Below are 15,087 nucleotides of genomic sequence, written 5' to 3'. Positions count from 1 at the left end.
AATTCTTACTTTACAAATGTCTTTTTGTCGTTTAGCATTGAATGAAGTAGTACAATACGAGATAGGTAGTGGTGTCTCGCCTTATATATATATATGAGTATGGTGACCTTTATCACGTGACTACACCTCTCACTTTACACGTCACCAATATCGTTGAAACCTTCACCAAGGTACAAACACCTTTGATATCATTTGTGTTCTTCCCTACTCTGGTCCATCGCTCTTGGAGTTCGGCATCCCTGACGTCTTCGGGTCTAGTTGTCTTGACCTTCAACAAGATCATAGTGTCTTTCTTAGAAAGATGGGACTTCGTAGTTAGCCATCTTTAGTCTTAATCCTAATCGAGGACACATTGTGGGTCTTTCTCTCATGGGGAAGTCCCATGAGTGTTTTTAACTAATTTCATAACTGATTTGCTTAGGTGTTAGAACCTTCGGACCTTGTGTTCGGGTTCTGGCACGTACACGAGACATTAAAGTTTATCTTTTAATACTAATAAGAGTAGTAAGATTGATAATGGAGATCAATTTATTAATAATAAAGTGCATGGAGAATTTCGGCATAATAAACATTTTAAAAATGTTAGTACTTAAAAAAAAGTTAGTAAAATTTTAAAAATGTTAAAATAAAGTTAGTAAAGTTGAAAAATATATAGGGACAATTAATTAATATTATAAAAATGTCAAAATAAAGTTAGCGGATTAGATATTGAGATTTATTATCATCATCATCCTACCTAGTATATCCCACTTATAGATATTGAGATTAGAGACTATAAAAACTCTTTGTTCCATATAAAATACTCCTATGTGATTTTGTAATTTCAATTAGACATAAAATTAAGCATAAAATTTCCTAAATATGCTTAACAAATACTCCCTTTACTTTAAAAAAATTATATTTGTTTTAATCCGTCAAATTTTCGACTATTTTCATTTTCATAATTGAATTTTTATAAATTTTAATAAATTGAATTTGATTTATTTTTATTTTTATTTACTATTTTTTCCATTTATATTTTCCTCCTATCTATCATAGTTGAAGACTTTTTAAATTTATTTGTTTTAATTATCAAGCATTACAATATTGTCGTATGATAAATTATTTATTCACTTTAATAATAATAATATCATAACAAATACAAAGATTTAATAATTAAGCTTATGTTGTAAATGAATTAATTTTATAAAATAATACTCCCTCTTTATGTTTGTCCACTTTAAGTTTTTTCACTTTTTTGAGAGAGAAATTTAAATTTGATTTTTGAAATATATATTCAAGACAAAATATATTAATGTAAATCTTGTTAGATTCCTCTTGATGCAAAAAACTTTAATATATTACTTTTACATTTTTTATTATGCGTACAATGAGATATCGAGGCTCAAAATTTGCATTAAAAATACGTAAAAAAAAGTAAAGTGGACAAATAAGAACAAAAGAATTATCATTATTCATATTAGTAAATATTTATAGCATCCGTGTATATTTTATACGGAAATCTATCTAGTAGGATAATAATAGCAAACAATAAGAAATACGTAATTAGAGTTATTAAAATCTAAATTTGTATAGTAAACCGCTTAAAAAAATAAGGACGTTATAATTATTTTAAAACAAATAAAGTAATAATGATATTTTGTTTTTTAAATACTTTAAAACAAATCAAAATGTAGAAATTATCGTAGAGTCGGTCTAACAAACGCCAACTTGCCAAGACCTTGTTCCTAGCAATTCCCTAAACCGCCTACCCCACTTTCCCATTCTTCTTTGTCCTATATATTTTCTCTCTTCCCCCATTCCCATTCCTCATCACATAAACCCTATCTTCCTCTCTCTTCACATGTACAGTTCTCATCATCCTTTCCTTCCTAATCTTTAAATCTACTCATTTTCTTCTACTTTCTCTCTCTTCTCTCCAATTTTCTTCAATAATTCATCGATTTTACTTTAATCTTTGCATTTTAGCTTTTAGATTTGAATATTTTCCGATGGAAGTAGCAATTCTTCAACCGTATGATGTCTTGAAGAGACATACTAATCACCATAATCGCCGTCAATTCATTACTCCGGCTAGTAAATCTCGACGTAACCCTAGTAATGTTGATCCTAACCCAAACCCGAACCCGAGTCCTAACCCAAACCCGAATAGGTCTAACCGTAGGAAACGTAACTCACCACCTCCTCCTTCGTCTAAGACTCAACAGATCCGACTCCAATCTCCTCCTGTTATGGGTCAAGTACGGATCTTAAAACGGGGTGAAGATCTATCCCTTTCACCTCCTCCTCCTTCTGCTCCGGTTGAGCCTGAACCAACTGTTATCGTTTCGGTTCGTGACGGTTTTTATGCCGGATCTGCTTGCGTGACGTCACCATCACCAAGCGAACTGCCTTTACCTGGGTTTTTCTCAAAGAGAAACTGTGGGTTTGTGAAGGAAGGTGAAGCTCAAAATCAAGAGATCGCTTGTGAACTTAGAAGGGTTTTAAAACTCATCTAAGATTTACGAAAAAAAGAAAGAAAAAAGAATTTCATGAAATCGAAAAACATGAACAGTAGATTTGGAATCTGGAGTTGAATTTGAAAAGAAAAAGGTGGTGTTTAAATCATAAATCGTAGGGAGTTTTTAATTTCTGGGTAATTATAGATGGTTAAGTTTAGAACCAATAATCCGATTAATTTCCTCGTATTTTTTCCAGTAGGAAAATCGGTATTAAATTGGTTGTTAAAGCTTAGCTTGAATTAGATGTAGTAAATAATTAAAAGCTTTTTATTTCTAAATTCAATTTAGTTATAAGTTGGGTATTATTACATATAATCTTTGGGTATATGATTATTATATGTATAGTTCATGGGTTGTCGGTTTAAACTTTGTATTTTTTCTTAATTTCTAATGAAGCTTTTGTTTGTAATATTTATGGTTGAATTATTAGTTATGAATGTTTTAAGATATATTGTACCAAGATGTTGTTTTCTAGTTATTTTGATATTTAATTAATAAAATAAAGTTTTTAGTGTAGAAATCTTGAGTATTTTTTTGTTTATTAGGTTTGCCATCTTTTTTAGCTTGATTTTGATGTGGTTGAAAGAAAAGGAAAAAGGAAGAAGAAAGGAATCATGGAAATGGAATGACTTTGGTGTGTTGTATTGGTGGGTGAGATGTCATTAATGGAGGGTTTGGTGGAAGTTTGGTTTGTAAAGTTATGGCCTACTTTTTGACGTGTGAACATTAATACATCAACTTTATCATTATTATTAAAATATATTAAAATTATCTCTAAATACAGATAATAAATAAATTATGTAGAAGTATATAATATAATAGTACTTCTTCTGATTTTTAATAATTGTTATATTTTTATTTTACACGTTGTTCTATGTATAATTTTAAATTATTAATTTCTTTAATCTCATATGACAAAAGATTTTGAAAGATTAATATTATGAAAGTATGCATTAAAACGATTCAAATAAGATTTTTTTAAATTAGTTGTTACTGTAAGCCTGTAACTATAACAACTAATAAAATGCAGAGAAAGTATACATTAAATCGAATTTAACAAGATTATGTATATATTTTATCTTTAAATATATCTAAAAAATATTAATTAGATTTCTCTGTTCTTAATGTGGAATATTCCAAACGTCAAAAAATATTAAAAACAGAGAGTAATATAATTATTATTAAATTAACAAAAATTTATAGTGTAATTTTGATGAAGTTATGGATAAGCTTAATGGGTCTATTTAATTTTCTTATTTTTGTAATCAAATTAATTTCTATGTATTATTATTTGGGATGTAGAAGTAGGTGGTAATGAGAAATACTGAAAAACATACTTTTATGATTAACTTTTTAAAATTAATTATGAATTACATTTTAAATTTTAATCTTTTTTTGAATAATCACATTAATGTTCTTTTTTTTGAATAAATACTTTAATGCGGTTTTTTTTTGCGAATTGCAGCTACTAAAATATCAATGTCTAGAACGTTCACGCCAAATCAAAGAATTTCGACCACTTAAATTAAAAAGTTGTTGATCAATAATCTTATTAGTAGTATTATAATAAATGTTTCATTTGGTTTTTCAACATTATTCATTAATTACTCTTATTATGTGCTTTGTTTTTAATCTATAAGTTAAAACATAAGTCAAGTGGGATTATGTTTGAATTAAATTTTATTAATATCAACTTTTTATAATTTTAATTCAAGCACAATTAAAGATATATAAGATTGAAAACGTGTATTGACAAATGTGCTAAAACTTAATTGGACATTTAAAGTGAATAGGAAGGAATATTTATAACTTCCATTCAAAATACTTTAATAAGTTTTTGTTTTGTTATTAGTTAGGGGCGGAGCAAAAATGGACAAATTCCATGAAGGCCCTGTGCAAATTTGAAATTATAATGTTTTTCTAACAATTTTGTATCTTTAAACACCTAACATATACTAAGTAATTAATATTAAAGCCCTTAATTTTTCGAGGCTTTGTTCGGTCGAACATGTTCAGAACTTTCAATGTTATTAACTTTTATGTTTTAAATTTAGCTTACTTAATTGAGTTCTAAGGCTCTGTTGGGTGAAAATAGCCTTTAAAATTAGTCATTGAAGTATTTATATAGTTAAAGAGATTTAATATTTATGTTTTGATAAGGATAGACATATTTGAGTTTAAAAAACTTATTGAAAACATTACTAGTGTGGAACTTTTCAAAAAAACAATTTGTTAAAAATTATCCAAATACAAAAAAAAAAAAAAAAAAATAGATGCAATTAAAAAGCTAAAATAAGATATAAAAGCTAAAAACTATCCATATAAGCTAAGAACTACCCATAAAAAGAAATACAACTATATACTATGCAAGTATACCATTTTTGAACTCACTAGTTAATCCAAAGTAACGAAGATCACAAACATGGTAGAGTCTTGAACTAATTATTTCTTCGTACTTTTTATTTTTCTTGTTTACTTTTTATATATTTTTCAAAATAAATTTTGAGTCTTAATATTTTTAAATACGCATCATAAAAAATATATAATAAAATATATACATTAAAAAGAATCTAATGAGATCTCACATGGATATATTTTATCATCTCTATACGTCTTAAAAATCTTAATCAAAATTTTCTCTTCAAAGAAGAATGTTCTAAACGGAAAGAACATTAGGAAACGAGGGAGTATTGTTTAAAGTAAATTTAAAAGCTCATAATTCAGCCTTTTTCCACACAAAATCAACGCATACACACGTACATCGTCCCATTTGCTTCAATATCCGACTTCATAAACTCTTAAAAAACCAAATTTCAAATATCCATTTTGCATTGCAGTAACACTTCGTTCAAAGATTTCATCGAACACCTTACAGGCTTTCTCTAACTTTCCAAATCTCAAATACCCATTAATCAAATTATTATCTGCAAACACATATACTTTCATTTTACTCTTCAGAATAAAATCATGTACCACCTTAATTTCTTTCAATTTAGAACATGATTGAAGGCAAGAAATCAACCAAAATGGGTCACGTTCAACCCCATCAAAGACTCGTGTTCCAAAAATTCAGCAACTGGATTTTTAGCTATCGTCAGATTTGATGCAAAAAATAGTATTTGATGCAAAAAAAATAATGGTATATGGTGAATTAATAATTTACCACAAACGACACACTAACGGCAGTTGTCATTAATGGTATTTTGTGCTAACGGACGAAAACTCAATGATATATGGTGAACTAAAACATTTTGTGTGGTATATGGTGAATTTCGAAGAAACTCAATGGTATATCATAAATATCCGGTTTATCAAATATCTCTGTTATTTTAATTTCTTTTATTTTCATTTACATGATTTTGACTTTTTTGTATGATCCTCTCAATTTAATTGATTACACCATTTCTAAATTTTAAATAATATATAATCATGTCAATTTATTAATCGGAGAAAGTGTGAGCTTTTTCAATAGCTTTTGTTTGAAGCTTGACACTTTCCTTTATGAGACGTGTTGAATTGGTGATTTTTTTGTTAAAGAAAGTTGGCCGGCTAATTAACTTAATGTTTGATATCTAATCTAAGCTTTACTCATGGTATGGCTAACTTTTGATATATTACTCTTAGCTTATTAAAATCAAATACTCCTCTAGCAATCATATTGAATTATTGATGGCTAATTTTTGTTTTTATTTTTTGGAAAATGTCTTTTATGTTGTATTATTGACTTTTAATTAATGGTTTATTAATTGACCTAAAAGTTTTAAAAATATTTGGTCAATAATATTTTAGTGAACAAGAAAATCTGACTTTTAAAAATATTATAAAGTGAATGATTTGCTTATAATTTGTAAATATTATTTTATGTGTTCAATGTCAATCAAACGAATAATAATTTTATAGATTATTGAATATAGTGGAATAATAGTGAATTTTTAAAAGTAAAATTAAACTGATTTATTTTTTTGTTAAAAATAACTTTTTTTTTTAATTTTTTTTTACTTGAATTGAAAGTTAAAACCCTAATCTCATCTTGTAGAATTTTTCGGATGACTTTTACAAGTTTAACAACTTGACAATCAACTAAGAATCTAAAGCACCATTGATTGGAACAGTGACCATCAATAGACAATGAAGACCCTTGCTTTTGGGATTCTAATTTTGGATAAAATTACATGGCATAATGCTAAGAGATCACATAAGCTTACATAAAACACCTATTTTATTTCTTAAAACACTACTTTGCTTTATAAAACAATTACTTCACTTTATAAACAACTACTTTAGTTCATAAACACATACTTTGCTTCATAATATATCAAATTTCATATATATTATCAAACATACTGTATTTCTAAAACACTTGCTTAGATTGATAAAACAACTACTTTGTTTAATAGAACACCAACAATTGCTTCATAGAATATCAAATTTCCATATGTTATCAAGTATATATATAGATTACATAAAAAAACCTTTTCACTTCATAGAATATGTATTTTTTCTGCATAAACCACCTACTTTGAATTAATTCTCAAAGACATTAGAATCCGATACCTTTTGAAAAAGGCAAAGTATGGGGTTTAAACATTCAAATTGGAGATTTAACACCCAAAGTTTAGTTTGCACAAATATTTTTAAGAGGCATTTTTTTTTGAAATTTGGGCTGTTAGAGTAAAAGGTGCCACAATTTCTTTTCTTTAAAAAACATAAAACAAAATTTGAGTTAATTTTTTCATGGTTGTTGTACAATGGGACAGTCTTTCACAAAAATAGCCGTAAAGAAATAAAACAAATGGAATACAAAGATTTGAAAAGCATCAGAAGAAAGAAACATTCTCAAATGAAATGGTTTTACGGTGAAATCATTTTTTCATGGTTTTACCCAGTATATATTTATTGTTTTGAAGTGATCACCTATAACCTTAAAAAGATCTCTTACAATTTTAAAGTGATAACTCTTTATAGTCTTAAAGAGATAAACTTATAAAACCTTAAAATGTTCACTTACAATCTTAAATTGATCAATTTGAGAATTGAGCTAATTATATAGACTCATCCCATACTGAGACATAATGAGACGATGTCAAACAAAATTTGTTGAGGAAAACTTCAATATCAATTACGACCCAATAAGATAACTCAAAAACTTCGCATCCTCTTCAAGTCCACTTATTGTATGGAAATATGATGAAAACTTGAAAAAAAATAAGATTATTTAACAACTTTATTCAAAAAACATTCCCAAAATAAGCATCCTTGGCTCCAAAGCTAGGCTTGGTGTAAACTCACTTTTACTAACAGCGAATTAAAAGCAATGGTCAAAATTTTAGTCAAGGGATATGTCGCTGTTACTAACAGCGACCTAATGTTTGACTGGTCAAACATAATGTCGCTGTTAGTAACAGCGACATATCCCTTGACCTGGTTTGAATTTTGTTGATCTTTTTGTATGATTTAACTAACCGTTGTAAAATTGAAAAATAGCCGTTATAAAGTTGAAAATAGCCGTTGTTATTATGTTCTTGTTCTAGTTAATCGATTTTGAAGGTAACATAAAGTATTATGTTAGTATTATTCTCAATTTATAAATGTTAATATTATTTTTGAATGCTTACTTATGTTACTATATCATATGTGTTTCGTAGATGTCACAGGAGCATTCTATTGAAGATCTTCGTGATTGTGGTTATGAAGTTAAGATTAATAAAGATTGGAGCGACGTCGATCCTGGCCGTGATTTTGTTGCTTGTCCTTTCTACTTGGATGAAGGATTCGGATGCACGTACTTTAGGTGGGTTGCTCCGAAGGGTACCAAATCGCTTGAAAAAGAAAAACAAGAGCTTAAAGATGAGGTATTTAATCTCAAGAGAAAAATAGATGATATGGAACATAGGAAAGAAGAGACTGAAAGAATTATGAGAAAGTAGAAGAAGCAATATTAGTTAACGGCGGTGGTTTAACTTAACGAATGAACTATGTAATTTGATATGGATTCGTTGAGCATGAATGAAATTTTGTTGAATTTTCGAGAGCATTTTCTCTATTTGAATATGATTGTCTGTTTGTTTTAGATTAAATTCATACTGCATTCTTGGAGGAATGATTCATCGCTGAAAACTCTGAGTACCTAACATCATTTCATTCATAATAAACATGTGATCATACGATAAAAATATATACATCTACATATATATTACAAATTATACACAAAAGTTCAAATGTTACAAATATTGAATATGTACAAATGTTCAATATATATAAAATGTCACTAATGTTCAATATATAAAAACAGTATACTAATGCGAATCCTCCTCCTGTATCCTGTCTAATTGTGATGGTTTACTACGCCTCCTACAATAGTAAGAGGCCGTCGCATGACGCTCGGGTAGAGGAGGTGATTAATACTGTGATGATCCAACACCCTGTGAGGACCCAGCACCATAATCGGGGCACGTTAATTCTACCTCCTCAAGATGAACGTCGGCATTATGAGGAGATGACCCCTGCTCGTCCATAGTGGTGTCGGGCACAGCGACTTCTGGAATGAAGTGCTGAAACTGTGTCCCTAGCAGTATGCCTAGGGAAATCTCTCGTACAGGCTCCTCTTGGGTGGAGCTGATGCAGATGTAATGCCCTATGCATGCATTAAGACCGAAGTATTAATGAGATGTATAACATGTAAGTTCTATGGATAATAATTAACGTTGAAGAATACTTACAAACTGTGTCATCGTCGGTGCTGCGGAAGCGTACTGGGCTGCCGCGATGATACTCATGGTGTCATCCATCAACGAGTGATGGAGAGGAACCACGACATGTAATCCGCCGAGTAGGTGCGCCTACAGCCTCGATCGGAGCACTTTGGCGCCAGCCAGTGATCCCAACAAGCTATATGGCGCCAGTTGATCTCCAACCAGTTCTTGGGCTCCCGACCCTTGCGTAAGTTGTGATGGACATCCGCCACTGTGTCACAAGGCGGCGGGATGCCCTGTACCATCCAAATTGGCGAAGTACGCGCTCAGGGAGATGCACTTCGACTATGTCAAAGCATATCAAAGGTACAGAGGCTCTCCACGCCCCTGACAAGATCCCTGAGTGCTGAGGCAATGCAGCGCATGCCTCAGCGGGGTAAGGGTCCCATCGAAACTACACTTGAAAATGCAATTAATAAATTACACAATGTGATAGTTACAAGATTAGTTGTAGTGAAGTTTTTACCTGGTTCGTTCAAAGTAGATCGAGTTGATCGCGGTAGAACCCTAGCCCGATCCTGTGTGGGTCCTTGTACGTCTATCAAAGGACCACCGCGATCCATACGGCACATGTGGAGGTGAAAGCATTGGTGGCACAAATGCACCACGTCCCACACTGCTCATCGGTTGCCCAATGAGAATGTGTTCTCACGCCCAAAGCTATGAATTACAGATATAAGTAAGTAAACGAAACACAAAAACAAATTAAGAAATAAACCGCTAACATGTAAAGTTAGTATTACCTGGAGAATAATCAGGGGCCCAACGATCTCCTTCACGTTTTTCCGTGAAGCTTCACAGTCTTCTGTACAGATAAGCTAGGGCTGCGGAACCCCGACTGTAACCGGAGATGACCTCCCATGGCGCATCAAGCAACGTCAAGTACAAAAGCTGTACCCTGTTGCCAGTCTTGTCAGAGAACAAGACAGCACCAATCAGATATAAGAGATACGCCTTAGCGTATCTCTCAATGGTAGCCTCATCAGCACCTTCAGGGAGGTGCGAGAAGTTCTGTGCAAGCCATGTTACGCACAACGCACTCCCTTTGGCTACCTCTGCGGGAGGTCGGACTCCTAATAACCTATGGACTTTATCTTGCCAACTTTCGAGTTGGCGTCCAACGCTGCAGACAGCATGTCCCTCGATGGGAAGCCGTGTAAGCACAGCTACGTCCAGTAAAGTGATAGTAGCCTCACCTAGAGGTAGGTGGAAGGTATGTGTCTCTTGGCGCCACCGCTCGACTAAAGCTATGACTAGCGCCCGATCGACTCTCCCATAGCGATGAGGTGAAAGTCGTACAACCTCGCTCGCTGAAGGTAGGGGAAGATTCGTGCGTCAATGGCCCACGGAGCAGAGTCGGGATGCCTGGTGTATATGGTCTCCACGTCGGACACCTAAACGCAAAGATTATATTAGCATAAAGTTAAAGTATAAAGGCATGTACATTCAAAATACTAAGTTCACTAACCTGGACATCTCATAGTACACTGCTCTTGTGATCCGCCTGCATTGTCAGTACACTAGGGTCTCGAGGGCCTGGAGCTGCTGGATCCATCTCTACTGCAATGCAACGATCCATCTCTACAGAAGGAGCTTCAACGAATTCATTACTCTCACTATTAACATCACCCCAAGGCTCATTTGTATCTTCTAAGTTAAAAGTATCATCATTTGAGACTTGAATTTGAAGTTGATTGGGTTCATTAGAAGGAGAAGAGGAAGATGGCATAATGGGATTTTGGGTTTTTTGGGTAGGGAAGGGCGTATGAGAAGGAGGAGAAGAAGTTACATTCAGGAATGCATTTGTTTCTACAACATTGACATCTTGATCTCCTAGGGGTACCTCTTCTACATATAACTCTAAAGAAGGAATAGAGGTAGAATTTGAATACTCCCACATTGCATCTATAGCCTCCTCATCCTCAACCGGAAGAGCTAACAATTCTCCACTCATATTGCACTTAAAACTTACATTAACAGTACTTCTTGTAGTGTCAATGCCAATCTTAGAACATATAAGATGTTTAAATTCATTCAAATCCATGTTTGAGTTGCATGCAAACAGTTTACGTTTTCCCCCAACATACTTAACATTGCTACTACTTGATCGAATTGAACCATTCCAAAAACATACAACAGTCACACAAAATGAAGCCATTTCTACAACAATACGTACAAAATCAACATCACCATCAAGTTCATAAATATATACTACATAACAACATTGATTAAATTTAGGTTTTGCATTCAAACATTCTCTAAATTAACCTCAAATTTATGGTTTGCATTCAAACATTCTCTACATTAAACTCAAACATTTTCTACATTAAATTCATGAACAAACAACTTCAACATGTAGATCATGGCAAATAACAAGTACATTTGACATATTCATAGAGTTTAAGTGTAAATGACCACCATAAATAACATACATTTTAAAATCAACAAGAACTAAAAAAGTTATAATAAAAACTTACCTTAATAAGCTATAGATCAACAAGAAGTAGTAAATTGCAAGTTTAAGAACCTGCATTTATGTGAAAGTTCATGAACGTTTTGTGAACCATAATTTTTGAATAAATTCATTAAAACGTCTTATTTTTTCAAATTTTCAAATATGATTTAGAGTTAAAGCTTACATATAAAAGAGGTCCAACTCAGACCTTTCGGAACATGTTGAACCCTATCCTATTTCAGATTTAAGATTTTTTTTTTCGGCTATTCTTATAAGATACCGTCTTTTAAAGAGACAACCTCAAAAAAAGAAGTTTAGATTCTTATTTTCTCTTTAGTTTGTATTAATTGGGCTATTTAGTCCATATATTTAATATGTCTCCCGAAGAGACTATCTCTCACAACAATTTGTGAAATTTTTTTGACCTGAAGGTATAGGTTCAATAGTAAATTTAAGAGTTTAGCTTCGGGTCTAAACCCTAAGTTTAACTTAGGCTCTAAATTTTAACACTTAAAATTCAAATTGAAATTAAAGATAATTTTTAAGGAACTGGATTTGAATCTAAATTTTTAGACTCTTAAGATTAGGGTTTGAGTCTGGACTTGAATCTAAAATAGGGTTTTTGAGTAAGGGTGGGTCAACAACGTGTTACAGATCCTTAGATGTCTATCTTTAATTGGCATAAAGTTGTTCATTTATAGCTTATAGGGCTATTGGCCATTGGGCCATTAGCTAAGTTGTAAGAAAATATTTTGAACATTTTTTAAATATTTATATTATGTTCAGAGTCAGACGAAGGAAAATGAAGACAAAGAAAGGAAAAAATAAAGAGAACATATTACCCTCATTTAGTTAACAAAATGGGAGAAAATAAAAATAAAAGTAAGACAAATGGAAGGGAATGTGTTATATATTTTATACTAAACAAATACTTTTGGACATTTAAAATTTTTTAAAAAAAGTCAATAATCTTTGTCCCCTTTCTTCCCTTCTTTTCTATTCCTTCCTAAAATGCTATCTTAACACATTATTAGCATAAATTATAATATTGCTATTTGCATTAAGTACAAGTCATCCTACATTTTCCCTTTCACATGTGTTTTACTTTAACAAACAAAGGAGAATTCACGAGAAGATGGTTGTACTTTATATCTTTATGCTCACTTGGGTGTAGAGTTATGATCGTTATCTTGATGCTTTCATCTTCATCAATCTTCATATTACTCTACATTATTGATCCTAAATGTTTAAATTTGATTATTTTTGTAATAATATCTTTGCGAACAGAGGCTGAGACTCTTCCACCTAAAATCACACTATAAGTATTCCATTTTAGAGTGACTTATTTGCATCATTTTTCCTTCTATAACCACCCTCCAATGCTTTGGCCTCACACTAACTTCTTCGCTTATCTCAACTACGAGCAAAATACAGTCAACGAATAGCATAAACTAAGGAACACTTTCAGAATATGCTTGGATAACTAATCAAGTAGTATAGCATACTCATAATATAATTGATCGTTATAATTTATTCAACATAATTTTCATTCATTACATATTCTGTGTGCTCTCAAATTTCTATCAGATACTAATAAATTTTAAGAAAAAATAACATAAGTAAGGTATGTTTGGAAAAATAGTTTATCAGATAATTTTAGCTTATTTGGCACAAACAAATGGTTGGTGGTCAAACAATTTATTTTTAGTGTTTGGTAAATTAGCTAGTTAAATCAGCTATTTTTGACTCGTTAATACTAATTATGAACAAGCTTATTTTAGCAATGAGTTCAAAATCAGTTGATCAAACAAGTCTATATAATAAGCTGGTTAAATCAATTACTCTAATTAACTATACTTCAAATTAAAGTGTGACATACATTTCACTTCATGTAGTGCTATTGGGCCATATCATAACCTTATAAGTTATAATGCTATGTTCTTGTATGTCCATTGGGCTATAATTAATTTGAAAGTATAAATGATCCAAACAAACGAATGAGTTAGTTCAACATCACTTTTTTAAAAATGTTCATTGTATGTCCCAACTCTTAGCGAAAATTTGAAATCTGTAGGCTAAAAAATAAAAAATAATTAAATAAACTAAAAATCAAACTTATTCCAAAAGTAAGTGTGAAATTTTCAAACTTGAGGTTTGGAGCTGTTCGCAGTTAGTAACTGCGAACAGGTCAAAAAAGACAAAATAGCTGTTCGCACTTACTAACTGCGAACATCTATTTGACCTAAAAAAAAAATTGTTTTAGGTCAAGTAGCTGTTCGCAATTACTAACTGCGAACAACTATTTTGTCTGTTTTGACCTGTTCGCAGTTAGTAACTGCTAACAGCCCCAAACCTCAGATTTGAGAATTTCACGCTTACTTTTAGAATAAGTTTAATTCTTAATTTATTTAATTAATTTTTTTTTTTTGCCTAAAGATTTCAAATTTCCACTCCTAGCCAACCATCAATTTGGAAGTATGTATGTCATTATTTTCTGGATTATGTCTCATCAAAACGTAAAACTTACCCCAAAAAATAAAGCAACTACACATTTAAAATTAAATGATAATCTATGTGGGTGTTACTCCACTACTTTTTGCTTTTTATCTTTCTCAAATCTTTACGTGTTCTTGCTTCAAACTTCAAACTTTAAACTTCAAACCATTAACCACTTTTTATGCTCTTGTTGGATTCTAAATACATGTTTTCAAACCATAAATTTGGAGTACAACATTTGCTCAATCTTTTTTATGATTTATGCTACTTTTTTATTATTATAATTTCTAATTTGTAGCAAGGATATGAGCTTAAAGAGCTTCTCAAAAAAGGTTTGTTCTTGAAAGTGCATTTGATATTTCGACCCACAAAAATCTATCTTTTCGGCTCATTCGAGATTAAACCCTCTATCTAAGAGAACGACTTTTTGAAAAGTTTATTTTATAAATAATCACACAAAGTTCATTCTCTATTTTTAGTCAAAATAAAGCTTACCATAAAATAAGTTCAAATAAACTCAAAAGGTTTTTAAAATATATATCATTTTTACTTCACCATAATCGCAAAATCTTGGATGAGACTGTCTCACTTTTATGACGAGTTTTAACGGTATGGTCTAATTTTTTATTTCTTTTTACCAAATTTAAAATTAAAAAACCAATTCTAAGACTTAAAACACCAATTTTAATAAGATTTAAAAAACCAATATCATGACTTAAAATTCACATTCTAACTTTATGATGACTCAAATATTGAAATTGGTGTTAAAAACTTTAAAATTGGCCTTTTAAATCTTAAAATTGATTTTTTTTAAGTCTTAAAATAGGCCTTTTATGTCTCAAAATTATGCCAAAATTTTTAAATTTTTTTTTAATAGACCTTA

The 15,087-nt window shown here is 31.0% G+C and overlaps 1 protein-coding gene across 1 annotated transcript; it reads left to right on the top strand.

Moving 5' to 3' along the window:
- Window positions 1-1,700: 1,700 nt before the first annotated feature.
- Window positions 1,701-2,934, top strand: LOC130802801 (nuclear distribution protein nudE homolog 1-like). Its single transcript, XM_057666886.1, has one exon. The coding sequence runs from the start codon at window positions 1,992-1,994 to the stop codon at window positions 2,496-2,498; it is 507 nt and encodes a 168-aa protein (XP_057522869.1). The 5' UTR covers window positions 1,701-1,991; the 3' UTR covers window positions 2,499-2,934.
- The last annotated feature ends 12,153 nt before the right edge of the window (window positions 2,935-15,087 follow it).

The sequence above is a fragment of the Amaranthus tricolor genome, chromosome 16 (assembly GCF_026212465.1).
Source record: "Amaranthus tricolor cultivar Red isolate AtriRed21 chromosome 16, ASM2621246v1, whole genome shotgun sequence".
NCBI classification, from domain to species: domain Eukaryota; kingdom Viridiplantae; phylum Streptophyta; class Magnoliopsida; order Caryophyllales; family Amaranthaceae; genus Amaranthus; species Amaranthus tricolor.
Note: the sequence above shows the minus strand (reverse complement) of the source record. Positions and strands in the feature narration are given on the sequence as shown.